General features: G+C 45.5%; 3 protein-coding genes across 3 annotated transcripts in view; 2 read left to right on the forward strand and 1 right to left on the reverse strand.

Annotated features, from left to right (window-relative positions):
- vldlr (very low density lipoprotein receptor) overlaps positions 1-4510 on the forward strand; it is a 28775-nt gene extending 24265 nt beyond the window's left edge. Inside the window, exons 17-20 of the mRNA XM_053411739.1 lie at positions 1803-1868; positions 3132-3209; positions 3335-3504; positions 4159-4510. Of these exons, the coding sequence (XP_053267714.1) occupies positions 1803-1868; positions 3132-3209; positions 3335-3504; positions 4159-4194 (350 nt within the window). The 3' untranslated portion in view covers positions 4195-4510. The remainder of the gene's footprint in view (positions 1-1802; positions 1869-3131; positions 3210-3334; positions 3505-4158) is intronic.
- A 1815-nt stretch (positions 4511-6325) lies between these two features.
- Positions 6326-10135, forward strand: kcnv2a (potassium channel, subfamily V, member 2a). The gene is made up of 9 exons (XM_053410677.1): positions 6326-6466; positions 6758-6889; positions 7300-7478; positions 7559-7730; positions 8264-8452; positions 8563-8817; positions 8902-9018; positions 9640-9765; positions 9845-10135. Exons 1-9 carry the CDS (start codon positions 6332-6334, stop codon positions 10133-10135), a joined length of 1596 nt encoding a protein of 531 aa, XP_053266652.1. The 5' UTR covers positions 6326-6331.
- A 681-nt stretch (positions 10136-10816) lies between these two features.
- On the reverse strand, positions 10817-16469 carry pum3 (pumilio RNA-binding family member 3). The gene is made up of 18 exons (XM_053410897.1): positions 16233-16469; positions 15332-15399; positions 14892-15245; positions 14581-14764; positions 14306-14381; positions 14050-14143; positions 13888-13954; positions 13593-13767; positions 13395-13498; positions 13224-13302; positions 13004-13102; positions 12855-12908; positions 12662-12742; positions 12432-12574; positions 12106-12328; positions 11899-11986; positions 11613-11703; positions 10817-11491 (listed from the first exon to the last, which is right to left on the reverse strand). The coding sequence occupies exons 2-18, from the start codon at positions 15396-15398 to the stop codon at positions 11362-11364; spliced, it is 2109 nt and encodes a 702-aa protein (XP_053266872.1). The 5' UTR covers position 15399; positions 16233-16469; the 3' UTR covers positions 10817-11361.
- Positions 16470-17964: the final 1495 nt, after the last annotated feature.

Raw genomic sequence — 17964 nt, forward strand, 5'->3', positions numbered from 1 at the left:
CCGTCCTCCTCCTTTCCACACTTCAATGCAGCTTGAGTGCTTTCATCCCTGCAAAGTGTGTGTGTGCCAGATCATTTTTATGAACAATGTGAGTCCATGCAAACTTAATGTTATCCAAAGGCTAGGTGTGGGTCTGTGTGCATGTGTGTGTGTCTCTGTGTGTTTTCATGCTAGCTCTGGTTGTCCTGCGTTTGCTTCTACAGCTGTTTACACGCCCGCCTGTGTCTAGAAGTGAGAATAGAGTGTGTGTCTGGGGGGGGGGGGGGTGAAAGAGGGATGCCTGTCACCCACTGAACGCTCCTCCACCTTCCTCCTCGTTGGGACGCAGCCAAAGGCCTCGCCTCCTTTTAAACCTCCAGTGAACACGTTTATCCCATTTGGACCCGACACAAACTGGAGCGTTGTGCGTCTTCCACCGACTCTAATCCCGTTAGTGGGAGAAGTAACAACAACAACGCTCTTCACTTCAGGGTGGAACCGGGAACAACCACACAGGGATTCATGTAACGGTCTTTAGAGGAGAGAGGGGAGCGTTCGTCCTGCAGGCGAATGATCACTCCATGAAATACACAATGTTTGAGTTTCTGACTCCGTGTGGAAACAGTTTGAATCTCATATCAACTGTGACTCTTACAGTCGTGATCTGTTTGATTCAAGCTCAACTTTGACTTTAAGAAGCTCATCAAGCCCCAAAACAGCTTAAATTCCTTTCTGCCTTTTATCTAGATTTATCTCCAGGAGAGTTTCCTGGGGGGGCCCCAGGCAAACGGGACCCCGGGGGGGGGGGCTCGGGCTCGTGCATACACATAAATAGTGAAGTAGTAAAATTTAAGTGCAGTTTTCCACCACCACACCAGGCACGTCATACACACACCGATACACTCATCTAAAACCAAACCTTTAAAATAATGAAACTAAAATGGACAAAGGTGATCTGCTCTTTGGGGGCCTCCTCAGCTCAAGGGCCACAAGCAGTTCTCTGCTTTACTGTCACTGATCCAACGCCTCGATTTACCTCCTGAAAGGTGTCGTTAGCTTTCGAGATTCTCATCAAAGTGGTTTCCTCTTGATCTGTCTGAGGTTTTTATGCCTTTTTGAGTCACTTTCCAGACTCGGGGAGATGAATGGAACACGTTCTCATCACGGCGCTCTGTTTGACAGTGTGCCCCTGAAGGCATCGTGGTGAAACGACAGAAGGAGGAACGAAGAGAGAGAAGTTCAAACGCTGCCTGACGTAGAGTCAGAAACGTTCTGAGGCCTCGATGTGCAGCTTCAGCCTCCGAGCACAAAACAACAACTAATGAATATTGCTTTGTCTCAGGGCTGCAACATATAAAACTTTAATTTCCAGTAAATCGGTTTCCTTTTAATAAGATATACAATTTATTTTTGAAATATGCATTTTTAATAGTGTGAATGAGGAAGTGTATGCTCCCTCTTCCATATCAAGAGAGATAAGTTTGTTCACGTGGGTTTTTGAAGTAGTCAGAAGAGAAATAAAGAAGAAATGAACTGAGCTCTGTTTCCATATCTAACGTTCAGGATAAATAAAACTTTAATGATAATTTTCTGTTGATTGATTAATGACCTCCTCGCTCGTTTGTGAACCGTCATGTAGAAGCAGTGAGAACGAGGTCGTGACCTTTTCTCTGAGCTGGATCTGTCTCGGCTTCTTCTTTCTGTGTAGCCTGATTTTACTGCTTCGCTCTCTTGAGACCTGATTTGTTCTGATCTGTTTAAAAATAGGACGACTTCCCCGTCTTGTTGTCAGTAGTGTGACTCTGTGGCTCTTTCTGTGACAGACCCTCCTCCTCCTCCTAAAGGTCCCTCACAGGATGATGGGAAAGCTCTGGTGAAGCCGCTGCCAGGTAAAGCCGTCGTGCTGGTGTCACTAGGACTTGTTTGAAGCATGTGGGCCTTTGCTCTAAAATAACCAGTTCTCCTCAGATGATAACAATCTTCCTCTAAAGTGGTTTGTTTGGATTTTGTTTGGATTTCTCTTCTTTCTATGAACTCTTCTGGTTTTTCTATTCATCAACTGACGGCATGAGAAGAGCTTCAGAAATTTAAACGTCCTCGATTGAAAATCTTTCCTCTGAAATATCGAGTCCTGACTTTGTTGTTGTGACTCATTCAGACTCGTTTCTTGCCTTTTTAATTAAGACTGAATTTTCCACTTGTTGTATTTGAGTCCCTACATTTCTACTTCTAATAACTTTCAAACTAATTGATGCAGATTGTTCCGTTTCCTCTGAGACATAAATAATAATAATAATATGATTGTCTACATGTGAATTCAGTGCAAACAGGAGCTGCCCTGTGACACTTCCTGCTGTTAAATAGGAGACGTTTGATTCAGTCGCTCTGTCCCGACTCTGGAAAATGCTGCTGATGAGGAACAGTTTGTTTCTCGTGACTTTAACTCAGTTATTTTGATTCTTCATAATGTTGTTTAAAGTGTTTTCCTGCTGCTGCACGTGACGCTGATGTGTCTGCACGACTCTGGACGATTCTCATGTTGAAACGACTTTCAAGCTTCGAGCTCTGCAGAGGTTTTATATAAAGCACAGGAGCAGCACCTAGTGGCCGAGTACAGGAAGTGACCAAATCCTTCATATCTAGAACTGGCTCCTTGTCATAGATTTTAAAGAGCTAGAGCTGGAAACAGACGTCAGACTCTTTAATCCATCGTCTCTCGTTCAGTTTGTGTCGGTTCACGGTGAATCTTTGAATCTGTGAATCTGTGGAGACGTTTGGCAGCAGCAGTTAAATAAATCCTGTCTTTTGTCTCTTTTGTCCGGACGTCTCCGGCGCTGCTTTCAGCCGCTGTTTACCAGTCATGTCACTCACTCGTTCACCAGAACCCCCCCCCCCCCCCCCCCCCCACCCCGACCCCAGCTCAACTCATAGAGTCTGGATAGTGTTGGAAACAGGTCTTTACACAAAGCTTAAAAAGAAACATTTATCTTTTAGAAAGTTTGGAACCTAATTTGTCAGTTTCAGGACATTTTTAACATTTTACTTCTTTTTCAGCTGATTTGAAACGAAGGAGACGACTTGAAAACTCAAATCTGTTGATGATTGTTAAAGTTCCGTATTGATGTTCTTTTGGTTTTGTTGTTTTTCCACAGAAGCCCACGTGAACACGTCGATCCAGTTGAACTCCACAGCCAGAGGTTCTGCAGCGGCCTGGGCCATCCTGCCCGTCTGTGAGTGGAGCTCAGACTCTGGAGCCCGGGTGGGGGGGGGGGGAAACGTCCTCGTCCCACTGCACCGACTCTGATTTTAAATTAAATGTCAATTACCAGTTCATCTGACTGTGTTTGTGTTTCAGTGCTGCTGGCGATGGCGGCGGCGGGCGGATACCTGATGTGGAGGAACTGGCAGCTGAAGAACCAGAAGAGCATGAACTTCGACAACCCGGTTTACCTGAAGACCACAGAAGAAGACCTGAACATCGACATCACCCGGCACGGCGCCAACGTGGGACACACCTACCCTGCGGTGAGTGAGCCGCCACGGAGCAGAGGGCATCATGGGTAAAAGTCTGGATGAACAGATCTTAACCCAAATCTCAATCAGGTCATTATCACCATAAGTGGAATGTGGTAAATAACAGCTTCAGCTCTTAATGCCGCGGCTTCTGAGCAGATTAAATCATTTCCCCCCCGAGGACGCCGACTTCACGATCGGAACCTCCACTCTCCCCCCCGACCTCCTGACCCGACGTAATCCCCGGGGCGCATCTCTGTGGGCACAGATTAATCAGATTAACCTAAACCCGGCCGGAGACACCAGGTGGACTCCGACCTCTGTCCCGGGGAGAAGCTGCAGCCCAACATCAACTTCTATTAATTAAATGAAGAAGATTTACTAACGAGCTTCAGATGAGTTTTCACTTTCCACAGAAGAATGTGTCTCTGCTTCCAGTCTCATGGAAAAACAGATCTACACTTAAATCTGTCTCTTTATGATCCAGTGAAATGTAGCGACGAAGAGAAAAGACTTGATTGAAAAGAACTGAGAGTTGAAATGTATATTTTCCACATATGCAAGCGACAAATGTTTTAATTGTGCAACAATGACTTGTAGAATAAACAATCATATAACCTGTTAATGACTTGTCCCTCTCCCCCCCCCCCCTCCTTCTCTCTCCAGATTTCCATCGTGAGCACAGAAGACGATTTGTCCTGATCGTCTTGTTTTTTTGTTGTTTTTTCTTTTTGTCGTTTGTCTTTTGTGCGGCAGCCCGTAGTGTTGCATGGCGCCTCCTTGTGGCCATGCTGAGGGGTGTGTGTGTGTGTGTGTGTAGCAGCCGGTACGACCTCATGACTTCTGAAGTGCGTTGATCATCGTCTGTGCTGAGGACGACCGGGGGAAGTGTTACTAATGTGAATACAACGAGGAATCATGACGGATTTCACTCAGTGCTACGTTTTTTTTTGTTTATGTTTTTGTTTGTTCGGAGCTCGGACGACTTCCTGTCTGCCCCCCCCCCCCCCCCCCCCTCCCCCCGTGCTCTTAGAGGAGTCCGACGCCATCTTGTCACCGACAGACGAGAGAGATTCTTTTCCTCTTTAACGAGGATTTCTGTGTCCGGACTGAACAGTGAGCAGAGACGCTCTGCAGGACCGGATCTGAAACTGGATCCAGCTCCAAGACCCGACACGACGGGGGGGGGGGGGTCGGGGGGGTCGTGCAGGAGTGAGGCTCCTCAGGAGAAACCATCGTCCAAACCTCATCTCCTTCCTCCTCTGATCCCTCAGGCTCAGATGTTTGTATATTTATGTTCGATCAGTAAATCAAAAAAAATGTTTTTTGTTTCATTTGTAAATTTTTATTTCTGCTTTTCTACAAAACCTCCTGAAACTCATTTTTACTATTCTATTATTATTATTATTATTATTATTGTTGTAGAAGCTGTGTGCGGTCACAGCGTCTGTAAACACTGTACATATGAATTCATCCAATCAGGACTCTTCAATGCACTTTGATCAAATGTTCTCGTGTAAATAAGATTGTATACATTTGACTTGAAATCCACTTTTTGCTAAAGTCGGGCATCGCACCAGGGTCACAGTTACAGAAGAGACGTATTTAACAAGAAAGAAAAAAACTTAAAATCACAAAAAAAAAAAATGAAATCAACACAATTTGAATTTGCTAAAACTATTTTGTATGTTTGTGCTGTTGCTGTGAACTTTTTCTAGACTTGTACAGTGAAGGGGAAACGTTATTAAAACTTAAGAGCTCTGTATCTGTGAGGAAACCGATTTGCAGAATAAAGTCTGATCCACAATGTTGTTCAGAACCTGTGTTGTGTGTGTGTTTGCTTCACGGACACATCGTCCATCTTTATGTACAAACTGAGGGAAGTGTCCAGATGGGTGGTGACCTTTGACCTCTCGGACACAAAGACTACAACTTAAAAAATAAGGAAGTGAAACTACAGATCCAAGAGGCAACAATACTTTTTCTCATCACACGACTGAGAATTCAAACTTTAATATTTATACATTTAGGCAGAATCGAACCCACGTTACTGACACATATAAAACCTCTGTGCCTCCATCTTTAATCTGTGAAACCTCCGCTCTGGTCTCGGCCGGATCGTGGCAGCTGAGTGAAGAACAGGAGGACGAGGAGAAGTGGGTCGTTTTCTTATTTGGAACGAGTCCGGTCCCATCGGTTCATTATCCCCGTTTCACTGCAGCCGGGATTAATCTCCACTTATCTGAGTTGTCAGTCGGACGAGATGCGTCAAACACACTGTTGGATTAAAAGATGTCAGATGTGACGTCCGAGTTCCACACGGAGGGAAAAGCTCCTGCTGCAGTTTGACCTGTGAATATTTATATTAGACTTTGAAAACTGGAAATTGGACGATAAAACATCCAAAGTATAAAATGTGTTCAATCTACATTAACTCCATTGACTCAACTCTTCCTCTTTCCAAACCCTGACATCACAATATATGCACGTGTTTCACTTTCCAGTATTTTATATTTTAAAGTATATCATCAGTTTTAGGATCTGTTAAACAATTTGACACAGAAGATTTAACAGAACCTCAACTTGCACATTTAGCTGAAGTGGGAGGGCGCTGGATGGAGGGGGGGGGGTGATGGAGGAGGAGGATGATAGTATTAAAAACTTTAATCACCCGGATCATCTCAGTCTGCAGCTGTAGACGATGAGAATCACTTCATTTCTCTGTGTCCCTGAGCTCTGCAGGTCTCCAGCTGTGGGTCTGTTGAGATGATGGGTTTTCCAGGATGTGTCTTCGTGCAGGTTTGAGTCGTTTTAGATCTGAACCCACTCAGCAGGGGACATGTTGTCCCACCTCCGGGCCCGGAGCCGGAGCTTGTTCCACAGCTACAAACCCGGCAGCCGGACTCAAGCTGCCAAAGAGCCGCTCGACCACGTGGACTTCACCTGCACCTTCAAGCCCTGGAGCTCCATGCAGGTCGGAGCCTTTCCTCCTCAGGAGCAGCAGCAGGTTCTCAGAGATGGAGTCGGATCATTATTCTATTCACTTCAGTTCTAGGTTCATGGACACAGGTTTTAATCAGTGGTGATTGGTCCTAATCGTCAAGTGTCAACAGATCAATTTATATACAGTTGTACATAGTTTATCCAGTATCATTTGAATTCCCTTGAGTCTTCAAATATTTAGATTTTATAATTTGATTCTTCATGTTGCATAAAACCTTAAATTGTTTAGTTCATGAGACTTTATTGGTTTTGTTTCGTGAAGGATCTGAGCAGAGACATCTACGATCTCTATGATGAGTACGAGGAAGAGGAGGATCGATTCCCAGTGTCTCCCTCGTACCTGCTGACGTGTCCGAACAAACACTTCATCCTCAACATCAACGTCGGAGGAACGGTAACTTCCACACGCTGCTGCAACAGGTTCTCCACCAGGAGGCGCTATGTACTGTTATCATACCCCTAGCTAAGATTGGGGAAATACTGTTTATCTCGAAGCACCACCCCCCCCTGTAGGGGATAAAAAGTAACAGCGGTAGCATGTGGACCTGCAGATGTACTGTGGTTTATGGGTGTGTCGCCACCTACAGGCACAAAGATGAACAGCTGCTGTAATTGTTGCTCTTGGGGGCCACCTGCAGGCAAAGAGCTGTTTTCTTTTTACATTTGAAGAGATTTTACAAAATCCTCCTCCGGCCTTTCATAGGATTTGCAGTTATTCAATATAAAAACATATAAACAGAATAACTAAATAAACCTTTTAGTTTCAGCTGTAGTCACTGGTTCTGAACTCCTTCCCTCCTCCAGGTTTACCACCTGCCCTACAGGCTAGCTGTCCGCTATCCGAAGACGCGGATCGGCCGCTTGGCCACGTGCACGGACCACAGCCGGAAGTTGGACCTGTGTGACGACTTCATCGTGCAGAGCAACGAGTTCTTCTTCGACCGAGATCCCAAAGTCTTCCACAACATCTTCAGCTTCTACAGGTGAAGCCCGGTGAGAGGAGACGTGACCGAACGTGTGTTGGACGTGATGTAAGAGTTGTCCTCCCTGTGCTCGTCCTCAGGACCGGAGTCCTCTGGATCAAAGACGAACTGTGTCCCCGCAGTTTCCTGGAGGAGATCAACTACTGGGGCGTCCGGATCAAGAACAGCCAGCGCTGCTGTCGCATCTCCTTCGAGGAGCGGCAGGACGAGCAGAGCGAGCAGCTGAAGATCCAGAGGCAGCTGCTGGCAGAGGTGTGGGGGGGGGGGGGGGCGGGAGTGTGATGTTACTGTGACGTCACAATGACAACACACTGACCTACAAGAATACACACAGCAAGACACACACAGCAGGACACTATGACCTGTGATGAAATGGTTTTGTCCAAAACACAAAGGTCAAGAGGTCGTCTCTGGTTCAGATCTGATTCTTCTTCCTGTGACGAGTCGTCTCTAATCTGTCGTCTGCGTCTCAGTCGTCTGACCTACATCTGCCGTCTTGACAGATGGACAATAAGCTCCGCCCACTGTCCTGCAGCTTGTTCCACCAGTTGTGTGTTTAATACATTTTTATCTGATGTTGACATTTCAGTCTCTAGGTTATTTGTCTTTGTCCCTATTCCAGGATGCAGTATCTGTTTTCATGACCCACATACAAACTGTACTTCTACTCACTGTGTTTTTACAACCTTAAGGTATTAATATCTGTGTATTTGAAAGCATTGTGCAGTAAACATCTGGCCCCTGCTCCTTGTGATAGTGTGTGTCTCTGGTGTGTGCTCGTCCAGGTGGAGGTGGAGAGGGAGGAGTTCTTTCACGAGATGGCGTTCGGGTCGACCCGCAGGAGAATCTGGGACCTGATGGAGAAGCCGTTCTCCTCGGTCACCGCCAAGCTGATGGGCGTGGCCTCCTCCGTCTTCGTGCTGGTGTCACTGGTCGCCATGACCCTCAACACCGTGGAGGAGATGCAGTACAAAGTCAGTTTTATTACACATAATCAAAGTATTCAGAAAGGCCATTATAGATATAATATGACCCTGAAGTAGAGTATCAGTCCAAAGCAGGATCCCTGTCCCTTCCTCTCCAGACGGCCTCAGGTCAGCCCAGCGGCAGATTCTACGGTGAGTACGTGGAGACCTTCTGCATCACCTTCTTCACCCTGGAGTACCTGCTGCGCCTGGTCTCCACCCCCGACCTCCGGCGCTTCGGACGCAGCGTTCTGAACATCGTGGACCTGATCGCCATCCTGCCGCACTACCTGCAGATGATGCTGGAGTGCTTCGAGGACGAGGACGTGCACCTGCATGCAGAGGACATCGAGACGGTCGGCCGGGTGGGAAAGGTACGATGAAGCCGAGGAGACGACCGACGCTTCAGGTTCCTTCACATCCTCGGATTCATCAGCTCTTGTGTTTCCTCTCGGCAGGTCGGTCAGGTTCTGAGGATCATGCGTCTGATGAGAATCTTCAGGATTCTGAAGTTGGCTCGTCACTCGACCGGCCTGCGGGCGTTCGGCTTCACGCTGAAACAGTGCTACCAGCAGGTGGGGCTGCAGTCAGTCAGTAGAGCTCAAACCTCCACAGAGGCCAAACTGTCCCTTTGTATAAATTCACATTTAACCCCTTAATGCCTGAATTAATTTCCAATTATATTAAAAAATATATATATTTGTGTTTTTTTGGCTGTCATACAGATGCTTAATTAATTGGAGATTGTTAATTTCAATATAGCATATACAATAGATATGAAATTAAGGTATGAGGCAAATTAGCGACATTAGGCATAATGGGGCATAACCTTAATTTAACACATTTTCCAGTCTCTGGTATGTAGATTGATGCTGCTTTTGATTGAAATTGAATAACAACATATGTTTCTGTACAATCATTGCTGTTCCATCATCACAGTATTTCAAATACAGCTTAATATCTCAAAATAACTTTGCTGCACAGTCCCAAGGGGCCTCCGAGCACTAGATGGCGGCAGAGTGCTTGAAATACCTTCCTTGGTATGTGTAGTATTTGCACCATCAGGCACAATCGTCACCTCGGCGGCATTAAGACCGGAATGGGGTTTGAGGTGAATTCGCGACATTCGTCCACAAGGGGTTAAGTTCCCTGGGTTTGAAACATCTTGAGGAAATGGAGGAACTGTTTGTGTGCAGGTGGGCTGTCTGCTTCTCTTCATGGCGATGGGGATCTTCATGTTCTCAGCCGTGGTCTACACGGTGGAGCGCGACGTTCACAACACAAACTTCACCTCCATGCCCCATGTGTGGTGGTGGGCCACAGTGAGTCATCTCCACACCATCACTCCACCTGGACACCATCAAGCTGCATCTGTTCACCTGTGTCTCCTTCGTCCTCCAGGTGAGCATCTCCACGGTCGGCTACGGGGACATGGTCCCTGAGACCAACCTGGGCCGGATCTTCGCCTTCGCCTGCATCTCCTTCGGCATCATCCTCAACGGCATGCCCATCTCGGTGCTCTACAACAAGTTCTCAGACTACTACACAAAGCTCAAGGCCCACGAGTACACGGCCGTCACCAAGGCCCGCGGGAACCTGCACCTAGCCAGGAGGACGGCCAGGAGGTTCGCTGAGTGCTGCGAGGAGGTCGCTCAGCCAAAGACCTCCGGCCTGACCCGAGTCCGGTTCTAGATTCAAATCGACAGAAGGATTCAAATCCTTGGAGAATGGTTTTTGGTGAAATTACTTGATCTGACCGTGGTAGCAGTTCCTTCAGAGACCAGTGGGGGGCGTCACACGCTGGAACATTTTCTACAGCAGTGCAACATTCTGTCGGTGCTTCAGGTTTTTTTATTTGATTTGTGAATAATTTTCTGTAACAGAAATCCTCAGTTTAATCTCCACATGTTTGTGTTGAAGCTTCAAACTTCATCAGCCTCTTCTCTTCCTCCGTCCACACTCACTCCATCATTCTCTAAAGCTCACGTGTAATCCAGGACTCGACAACATCACTGAATTAAATCACGTTGAGGAAACATCTGGACGTGAAAACTGTTTATCTCCCTCTTGTGTGTCTGTGTCTCCAATAATAAACGGTCTCTTTATCTTGTTATAAAGCTCAGTGTGTGTTTGTGTGTGTGAAGCAAACATATCTCAGCTACGGCCATCTATAACTTTTGACGTTGAGGTCTCAGCTGTCAATCAGGACGTTTCACTCAGTTTAATAACATCAAATAACTTGAAAGAAATCATCTTGTACATTGAGCTGAACTACAGCCTACCACCAGGGGGCGGTACAGAGGATTAGGCCTAAACTTCACCTCCATAGAGAACAGCTCTGTCTCGGGTATTGATTAAAGTCAATAATTGATCTTCTTCTGGTTTAAACAGTTTCATCAATATTTATTTTGCATCTAATACAATCATGACAAACAAAAAAATATGAAAGAAAACACAAAACAGGATGGATGAGGATCAGGGGACAGGAAGTTGTGGAGACTCACTCACTCAACGACTGGTCAACTGGTCCCAGTTGAAGGACCAGTTTATCCAAACTACCCAGAAAATAAATCTGTAGGTTTTATTTTTGTGGAGGTTGTGAGATGTGTGTTAAAACAAACTTAAAGCTGTTTACTACAGATGTATAAAACTAAATATGCAAGATGACGATACAGGAGGTCACTGAGCGAGTCTCTAAAGGAAGAGAAAAGTCCAAACAACAGAATATGGGCCCTTTGCTGTCAAAATGTTATTTGAAGCTTTTTTCTCGTCTTCCTTTAAACACGTTTATTTCATTATTCACACAAACGTGTTCCAGGTTGTGACCTCGACCTTCAAACGTTCCCTCGGACTCTCGCGGCTGGTCGGGCTGAACAGGACGTGTCACGTGAGCAGGTTGTTTTTCAAATTAAAAGTCTCTACTTGTTCAGGTTCTCCAACAGGATCTCAGCCCCTTTGTTGTTGGTGATGCTGCTGATCTGAGACGTGATGGACTTCAGAGCCTCCTTCACCTCCGATGACACTGACTTGTCACAGCTGTTCAGGAGGCTGCACACACACACAGAGACACACACACACACACACATTAAAAAACAAGTGGTTAACAAACTATTTAGTTTCCTCAATATGCTCATGAACATGTTTGTAATCTGTGTGTGTGTGCACTGACCTGCAGAGAACCATGGCTCCTCTGTTCACCTTCACCCAGCTCTTCATTTTGTCTGTTCCCACCGTGTCCACCAGGATCCTGCCAAACCGCTCTGAGAGGGCGAGCGAGGGAGAAGGAGGAAGAGAGAGAGGGGTTTTTAATATTTCACTTTTATTCACCTTCACCTCCAGATTCTGTTTATTAAAAACTCTACAGAGTTCCGTGGGATTTGTTGGAAAGTTCAGTCCTGGACTACCAGTTTAAATCCCCTCTTCACATGTCCAGTGGGTTAAACTGGTTTGTTTACCTTCTTTCTCGGCCTCAGCCAGCGTCATGTCCTGCTCGATGAGCCACTTCAGCACCAGGTGTCCTGCAGGGTGTTCGGCCATGTGCAGCTGCAGAGAAATAATAAAACCCGTCACACGGAGGAACCTCAGAATAAAAAAACACTTCAACTCGACCAATCGTTACGAAGCAGAAACAGAAAACTCTTCATGAATCCTCTGACACGCACCCGACCCTCGATCCCCCCCGGCTGCAGCTCCTCGTTGGCCAGCTGAGCCACGGCCGTCATGGCGGGCCTCAGGTCCCCGCAGGCCGACGCCAGGATGTCGCTGACGGTGACGCTGGTGGCCTTCACCATCACCATGGTGCCGGCGTTGTCCCTGAGGTACTCCAGCAGCGGGGGGGAGACGACCTCCAGCAGCTCCTTCCTCCGGATGGCCGGTTCCTTTTTACTGAAGAGGAGACGACGGAGCTCAAGTCACCGTGTTTCATCGCTTTGTGACTAAATCAACTTTGAACTGTTTTAAAATCACTGCAGATTAATAATCTGTTTACCTGTGAGCGTTTCCGTCTCCCTTCTCCAGCACCTTGGTGATCTCTGGCAGCAGGTGAGCCGGGTCTCTGGGGCTCAGCAGGTACAGCAGAACCTTCTTACCGTACTTATTATTGATGACCTCGTCCAGGGACAACAGGATCTCCTGAGCAGGACGGAGACCAGAGCAGATTTAACTCTGAGTCACATGGAACTGAATGAGTCCAGCATGTTGAGAAGGAGAGGATCTTACTGAGAGCACGGCTTGTTTCACCAGCTTGGTGTCGTCCACGCTGTCGAACAGAGCCAGAAGAACCAGGTGACCGAACTCCCCCTGTGGACCAATCACAGGAGGTCTGAGCTTTAAGACCTTTTCTAAACTTCACTTCTCTAATAACACTAAGATCTTGTGTCTGTGACTGAATGGAGCAGCACTGAGAACTCACCGTAGCAAACTTCACCATGAACGTCTTCATAGTCTTGATGATGACTTTTCTGTCCTGAAACAAAGAATAAAACAAACAAAGGTATTGTGCTGTCTCTTCTACTGTGTGTGTATTTGTGTGAGACTGTGTGTGTGTGTCTCTCTACACACCTTGGCCGTCCCGTGCCAAAAGCAGTGCATAGCCACTCGTGCTCCGTCGTGTGTGTGAGCCATGTAGACGACCGACTCTCTGATGGACTCGATCATTTCCTGCTCACCAAACAGAAGCAAAAACTAACTATCACACAAACCTGTGGACTCTTCATCCAGGAAGAAGTTTCTCATCTGTGTAAAGTTTTAATGTTCATCTGGGAGTCGAGGTTCTTCTCACCGTTCTGGGTTTCTCCGGTGAGAATAGGAAGAAATCCAAGAAAACCTTGTGAACCAGCGAGTGTTTGATCACCTGCTCCCTGGAAACACACAAAGACAGGAGCCGGGGTTAGAGGGCTTAGAATTCATCGTCAGATAATAAAGATATAAATGATTTTTATTTTGATCTTACTTTGTGGCCATGGGAGTGAGACTCTGCTTCATCTCGTCGATTATGTTGTTCAACTTCCCAGGGTTCCCCTCCAGCACCTTCTCGATGGTGTTACACACCGAGGACTGAACCACGGGGACAGAGACAGTTAAATGTGGTTCCACGGAGGAAGTGCACACTCTGCATTGTGGGTCTGTGTGTGTGTGTGTGTGTGTGTACCTTGCAGACGATGAAGGTGGTGCCGTACAGCTCCTCCGTGAGCATGAGCCTCTGTGCGAGCACGGCCTTGTCGTTGTAGGCGTACTCGATGATGGACGAGGCGGATGAGTGACGCAGCATCGTGCGCACGTGACCTTTAAACGTTTGGATCACGGCTGCCAACAGCTCCTTGTTCCTGAGGAGGAAAGAAACACACAACGAGAAGTGAGGCCATGCAGCTGAACAACATCCCAGTGAGCAGGTTGATATAAAAGAAGCAGCTGAACACAGAGAGGAAGGAAACCGGAGGACTCACCCGTACATCAGCAGCTTCTTCACCACATGTCGGCCATATTGAGACTTACACAAACCAATGACATCATCTGGAAATAACAAATGACAACAGTTAACCAGGAGCTGGACCACAGATCAGATTCTCCTCCCATCAGCCTCAGAGGAGCAGCTGCTCAGCTTTTACCTTTAAGTTCATCGAACACCTCCTTCCTCTGCTCGTGGCTCCCGAACTGGAGGAAGCACTGAAGCACTCGCACCGAGTCGTGAGCAAACGCCATCTGGAGCAGGGAGAAGATTCCAGTTCAGACAAAACACCAGAGCGAGAGCAGCAGCATCAGTTCATAACAAAGAGGTCGACAACACACACTTTGTACCGCAAAAAATACTCAACACAATAACAAGTCGTCAGTAAACAAATTAAGTAACAAAGTGGAACTCACCTGTTTGGTTTTCCCACGGATCAGATCATGAAGCTCCTTCATGAGTTTCTTCTTTGCCTCCTCGTCACATTTTTTCCTTTTGAGACACAAACACACAAAGGTTATTATTATGATCAATATTTAAATATTACAAAGAAACCCACTACAAATGGGTTACCTCTTATGGAGGATTTATGAGTCTGAACAACTGGAATATTTTCACTACATATTCGACCTGAACTGAAATGTTTCAGTTTCTCTTTCTGTTCAGATCCGATCAGTGAGAGGTCATTTACCTCCGGAGGCTTCCCCACACTTGTTTGGCGTGACAGATGATCTCGAACATGTCCTTCCTCTCCGCCTGCTGCCTGCTGTTCTTCAGGTCCTTCTTCATCTGCTGACGGTTTTTCTTTATCTCCTCCTCCGTCATCTCCTTCTTCGGCTCCGACTCTCCTTTCTTCGTCTTCTTCGCTCCCGCAGCTGATTTCACAATTCAAACCAAGAAAAGATTCAGAACCAGGCAGCGGAGGAACTGAAGGTAAAGTTCAGACGACAAATCCTCAAACTTTCCAAGTGAAATTCAAAAGAAACAAAGAGGATTTCTCACCTTCGCCCTCTTCACCTTCATCTCCATCTTTCGCTGGCTGGAGTTTCCTCTTCTTAGCTTTCACCAGATTTGGTTTGGAGAAACCAAACTTCTGTTCTTTTGTGACCTCAAGCTTCCCGTGCTCCGGCCGGCTCTTCTTCTCTGCGTTGTTGTACGGCTTGAAGGGTTTCTTACCGCCTGGTTTACCGCCCAGATAACCACCTGGTTTACCTCCCAGTTTACCTCCTGGTTTACCGCCCGGTTTACCACCAAGATACCCGCCTGGTTTACCTCCCGGTTTACCACCTGGTTTAAAGCCTGGTTTACCGCCTGGTTTACCGCCTGGTTTTCCTCCCAGTTTTGTCCCTATGGAGTCTGGACAGAGTGAGACACGTGAGTGACAGGACCGGTCAGGAAACAGAGAGCGTACACGTCCGGTTTGTTGTGAAACGGGACTTTACCTTTTCCTTTCTGACTAAACTTCTTTCCACCTTTGGGAGAAAAGGACTTCGGGGATTTGGCCTCCATCCTAAAGAACGAGGAGGAGAAGCAGCAGAAAGACAAACAGGCTTTAAGTCACATGACCTGGAGAGACCTCGGTGTTTGGACTCATTTCTGAGATGTCGATACTTCACGTTATTATTTCTATACAAGGTCACCAGTGCTCTACTCTGTTGATGGGTCACTGGATTGTGTGTTTAAAGAAAAACAACATGGAGTTGTGTCTTCTAATCTGAACAAAGTGCTGTGGAAGTTATGTAGAAAGGCAGTTTCAGTTTTATGTCCCTGTTATTGTGAATATTGATGAATTGAGCATATTCATATTTTAATTAGCCAGTTATCCAGAGAAAGCATGAGAGGATAAAAGGGACATTTTATAGATATGTAATAAATCTGTATGTTGTGTGTGTGTGTGTGTCATGTCTTTTTCCACATGTTTTGTTAATGTGATAGTGGAAGAAGGTGTGTTTATTAAATCTTGTAATCCAAAGAAGGAACAAATACACTGGAGTGATACAGAAATAAAACATATGTATTTAATGTGTATCTAATGCTGAACTGGACACATGCAACTTCGCTTACATGTGTTTCGTATTTGAACCAATGATAATTTCATGAATATCTATGATGTGTGATGATTAGACAGTGAGGAGATGTAAACACTGTGAGACACGTGGATATAAAGGTGGAAAACCACAGATTGATAAACATCAGCAGACACTAGATGAAGTTTCAGCTTTCAAACACCGGAAGTCATCGTGTTTTATAAAACCTCCGGTTCCGCCGCCGGTCTCTGTTTAGTTTGTAACATTTACACGAACATTAATAAAGTTCTGAATCGTTTTTAAAACTGTAACTCACGTTTCAGAAGCTCACACGCGCTGCTGCCGGGATATCCGCATGCGTTCTGCCACTGACTCGATTTACGGCACAGAACTTCCAATCAGGTTCGATGTCCGCTGCCGTAAAGCGAACAAGAGTCGCGACACCTGCTCTACGGGGACGGAACGCTGGAATACGAACATTTACCGTCAACGTGTTGGTAGATTTAAATAGTTTTAATACACGAGTCACCGACAGCAGCGTGAGTTGTTATCTGTCGGTGATGTTTGTCCTTTAGCAGCGACACGAGGCGGCCATGTTTGTTTACAAGTCCCATTTAAAGGGCCAGCAGCCCCTTAAACCACCTGTTAATACGGTAACACAAATATGTTGGGGTTTTTATTCATTTAAATCAGAATTTAATTATTTATCCATTCATCTAAACCCACTTAAATATTATTAGATCATAATTATGATGCTTCAATAGCTTTAAATCATAATTCTACTCAAAACTTTCCGTTATTTTTCTTCCCAAGTTACAGGAACCACCAGCCACTGCCATGATGACAGACGAGTGGCTCACGAACTACATTGACCAGCAGGCTTTGCGGTATGTTACTTGTTGCCTAGCACCGCCTCCAGACTGATACGGACGAGCAGAGAAAAGCAAAAAGGTAAAAATATTAAAATATATGAGTCAGAGTCATTTAGACCTTTTAAAAAGTTACATTTACATTTAATAAACGTTTCATTTATCAATCACATTCTATTTGTACAGCTCATATTGACAAATCACAATTTGTGTCATAGATGTAAACATGGTGCAACATCCTTTGTTCTTAACTCAACTTGAGTAAAACTTTATAAACAGTGAATAAAGCTCAGAGAGTCACATGTGAGGATCCGCTCCCGGGACACAAGTACAACAGATGATGCGTGAAACTGAACACAACAACAAAATAACACAATTTACTACATTGATCTGAATAAACTGTTTGAATAACATCATGTTTAAAGTCTTTATACATTTGAACATGTCTGATGGAGATGAAGGGAGCAGGAGATGAGGAGTTACTCTCAGTGATGGTAAATAAAGTGAGGTTCACAGCTCTAGTTCTCACCACTGTGCAGGAAACTAAGTCTAATCTCTGTACCAGATATTTAGATCTTTTATTTACACAATTTATTTGTTGACAGGGAAGCTGTGCAGAGAGAGATGGGCTTTGATGTCTGTCTGTCCCACTGCCTGGTGTGGAATCAAGGCAGCTGCCTCTTAACAGTGTCACAATAAAGGTCTTCACATATCACTGCAGTTTCCTCTGTTGCCTCTAAACGAGCTGCTGCTGCCACGATTTGAGCTCAAACTCACTGAACGCACCAGGAGAGAAAACCAGGTCATTAAACCTTTAAAAAAGCTACGTTTACATTTATTAATCATTATTATCAATAATCAATCAAATCCACCATCACCATCTTTCTTACATGATCAACTACAATGAGTGTTAACTTGATAGGAAATGACTTGGAATCCAGTTGCCAACTTTGTGATCTGTCAGTTAAACCTCAAAGGTGGAGCTGCACATTTCTTGGAATTGCACGTACTTCGACCTTTACACTTGTCACTGTGCTGCTTGATGAGTCTTTTAAAATCATTTGCACAAATTAAATAAATTGTATATTTCTGATATCTCAGCCTCCCGTCCTGTTTTATTCTGGATATATGTGTTGAACTCTAAATGCTTTCTCATCACTACAGAATTGGCCAATTCAT

This window comes from Pleuronectes platessa, chromosome 19, assembly GCF_947347685.1.
Source record: "Pleuronectes platessa chromosome 19, fPlePla1.1, whole genome shotgun sequence".
In the NCBI taxonomy this organism is placed as follows: Eukaryota; Metazoa; Chordata; class Actinopteri; order Pleuronectiformes; family Pleuronectidae; genus Pleuronectes; species Pleuronectes platessa.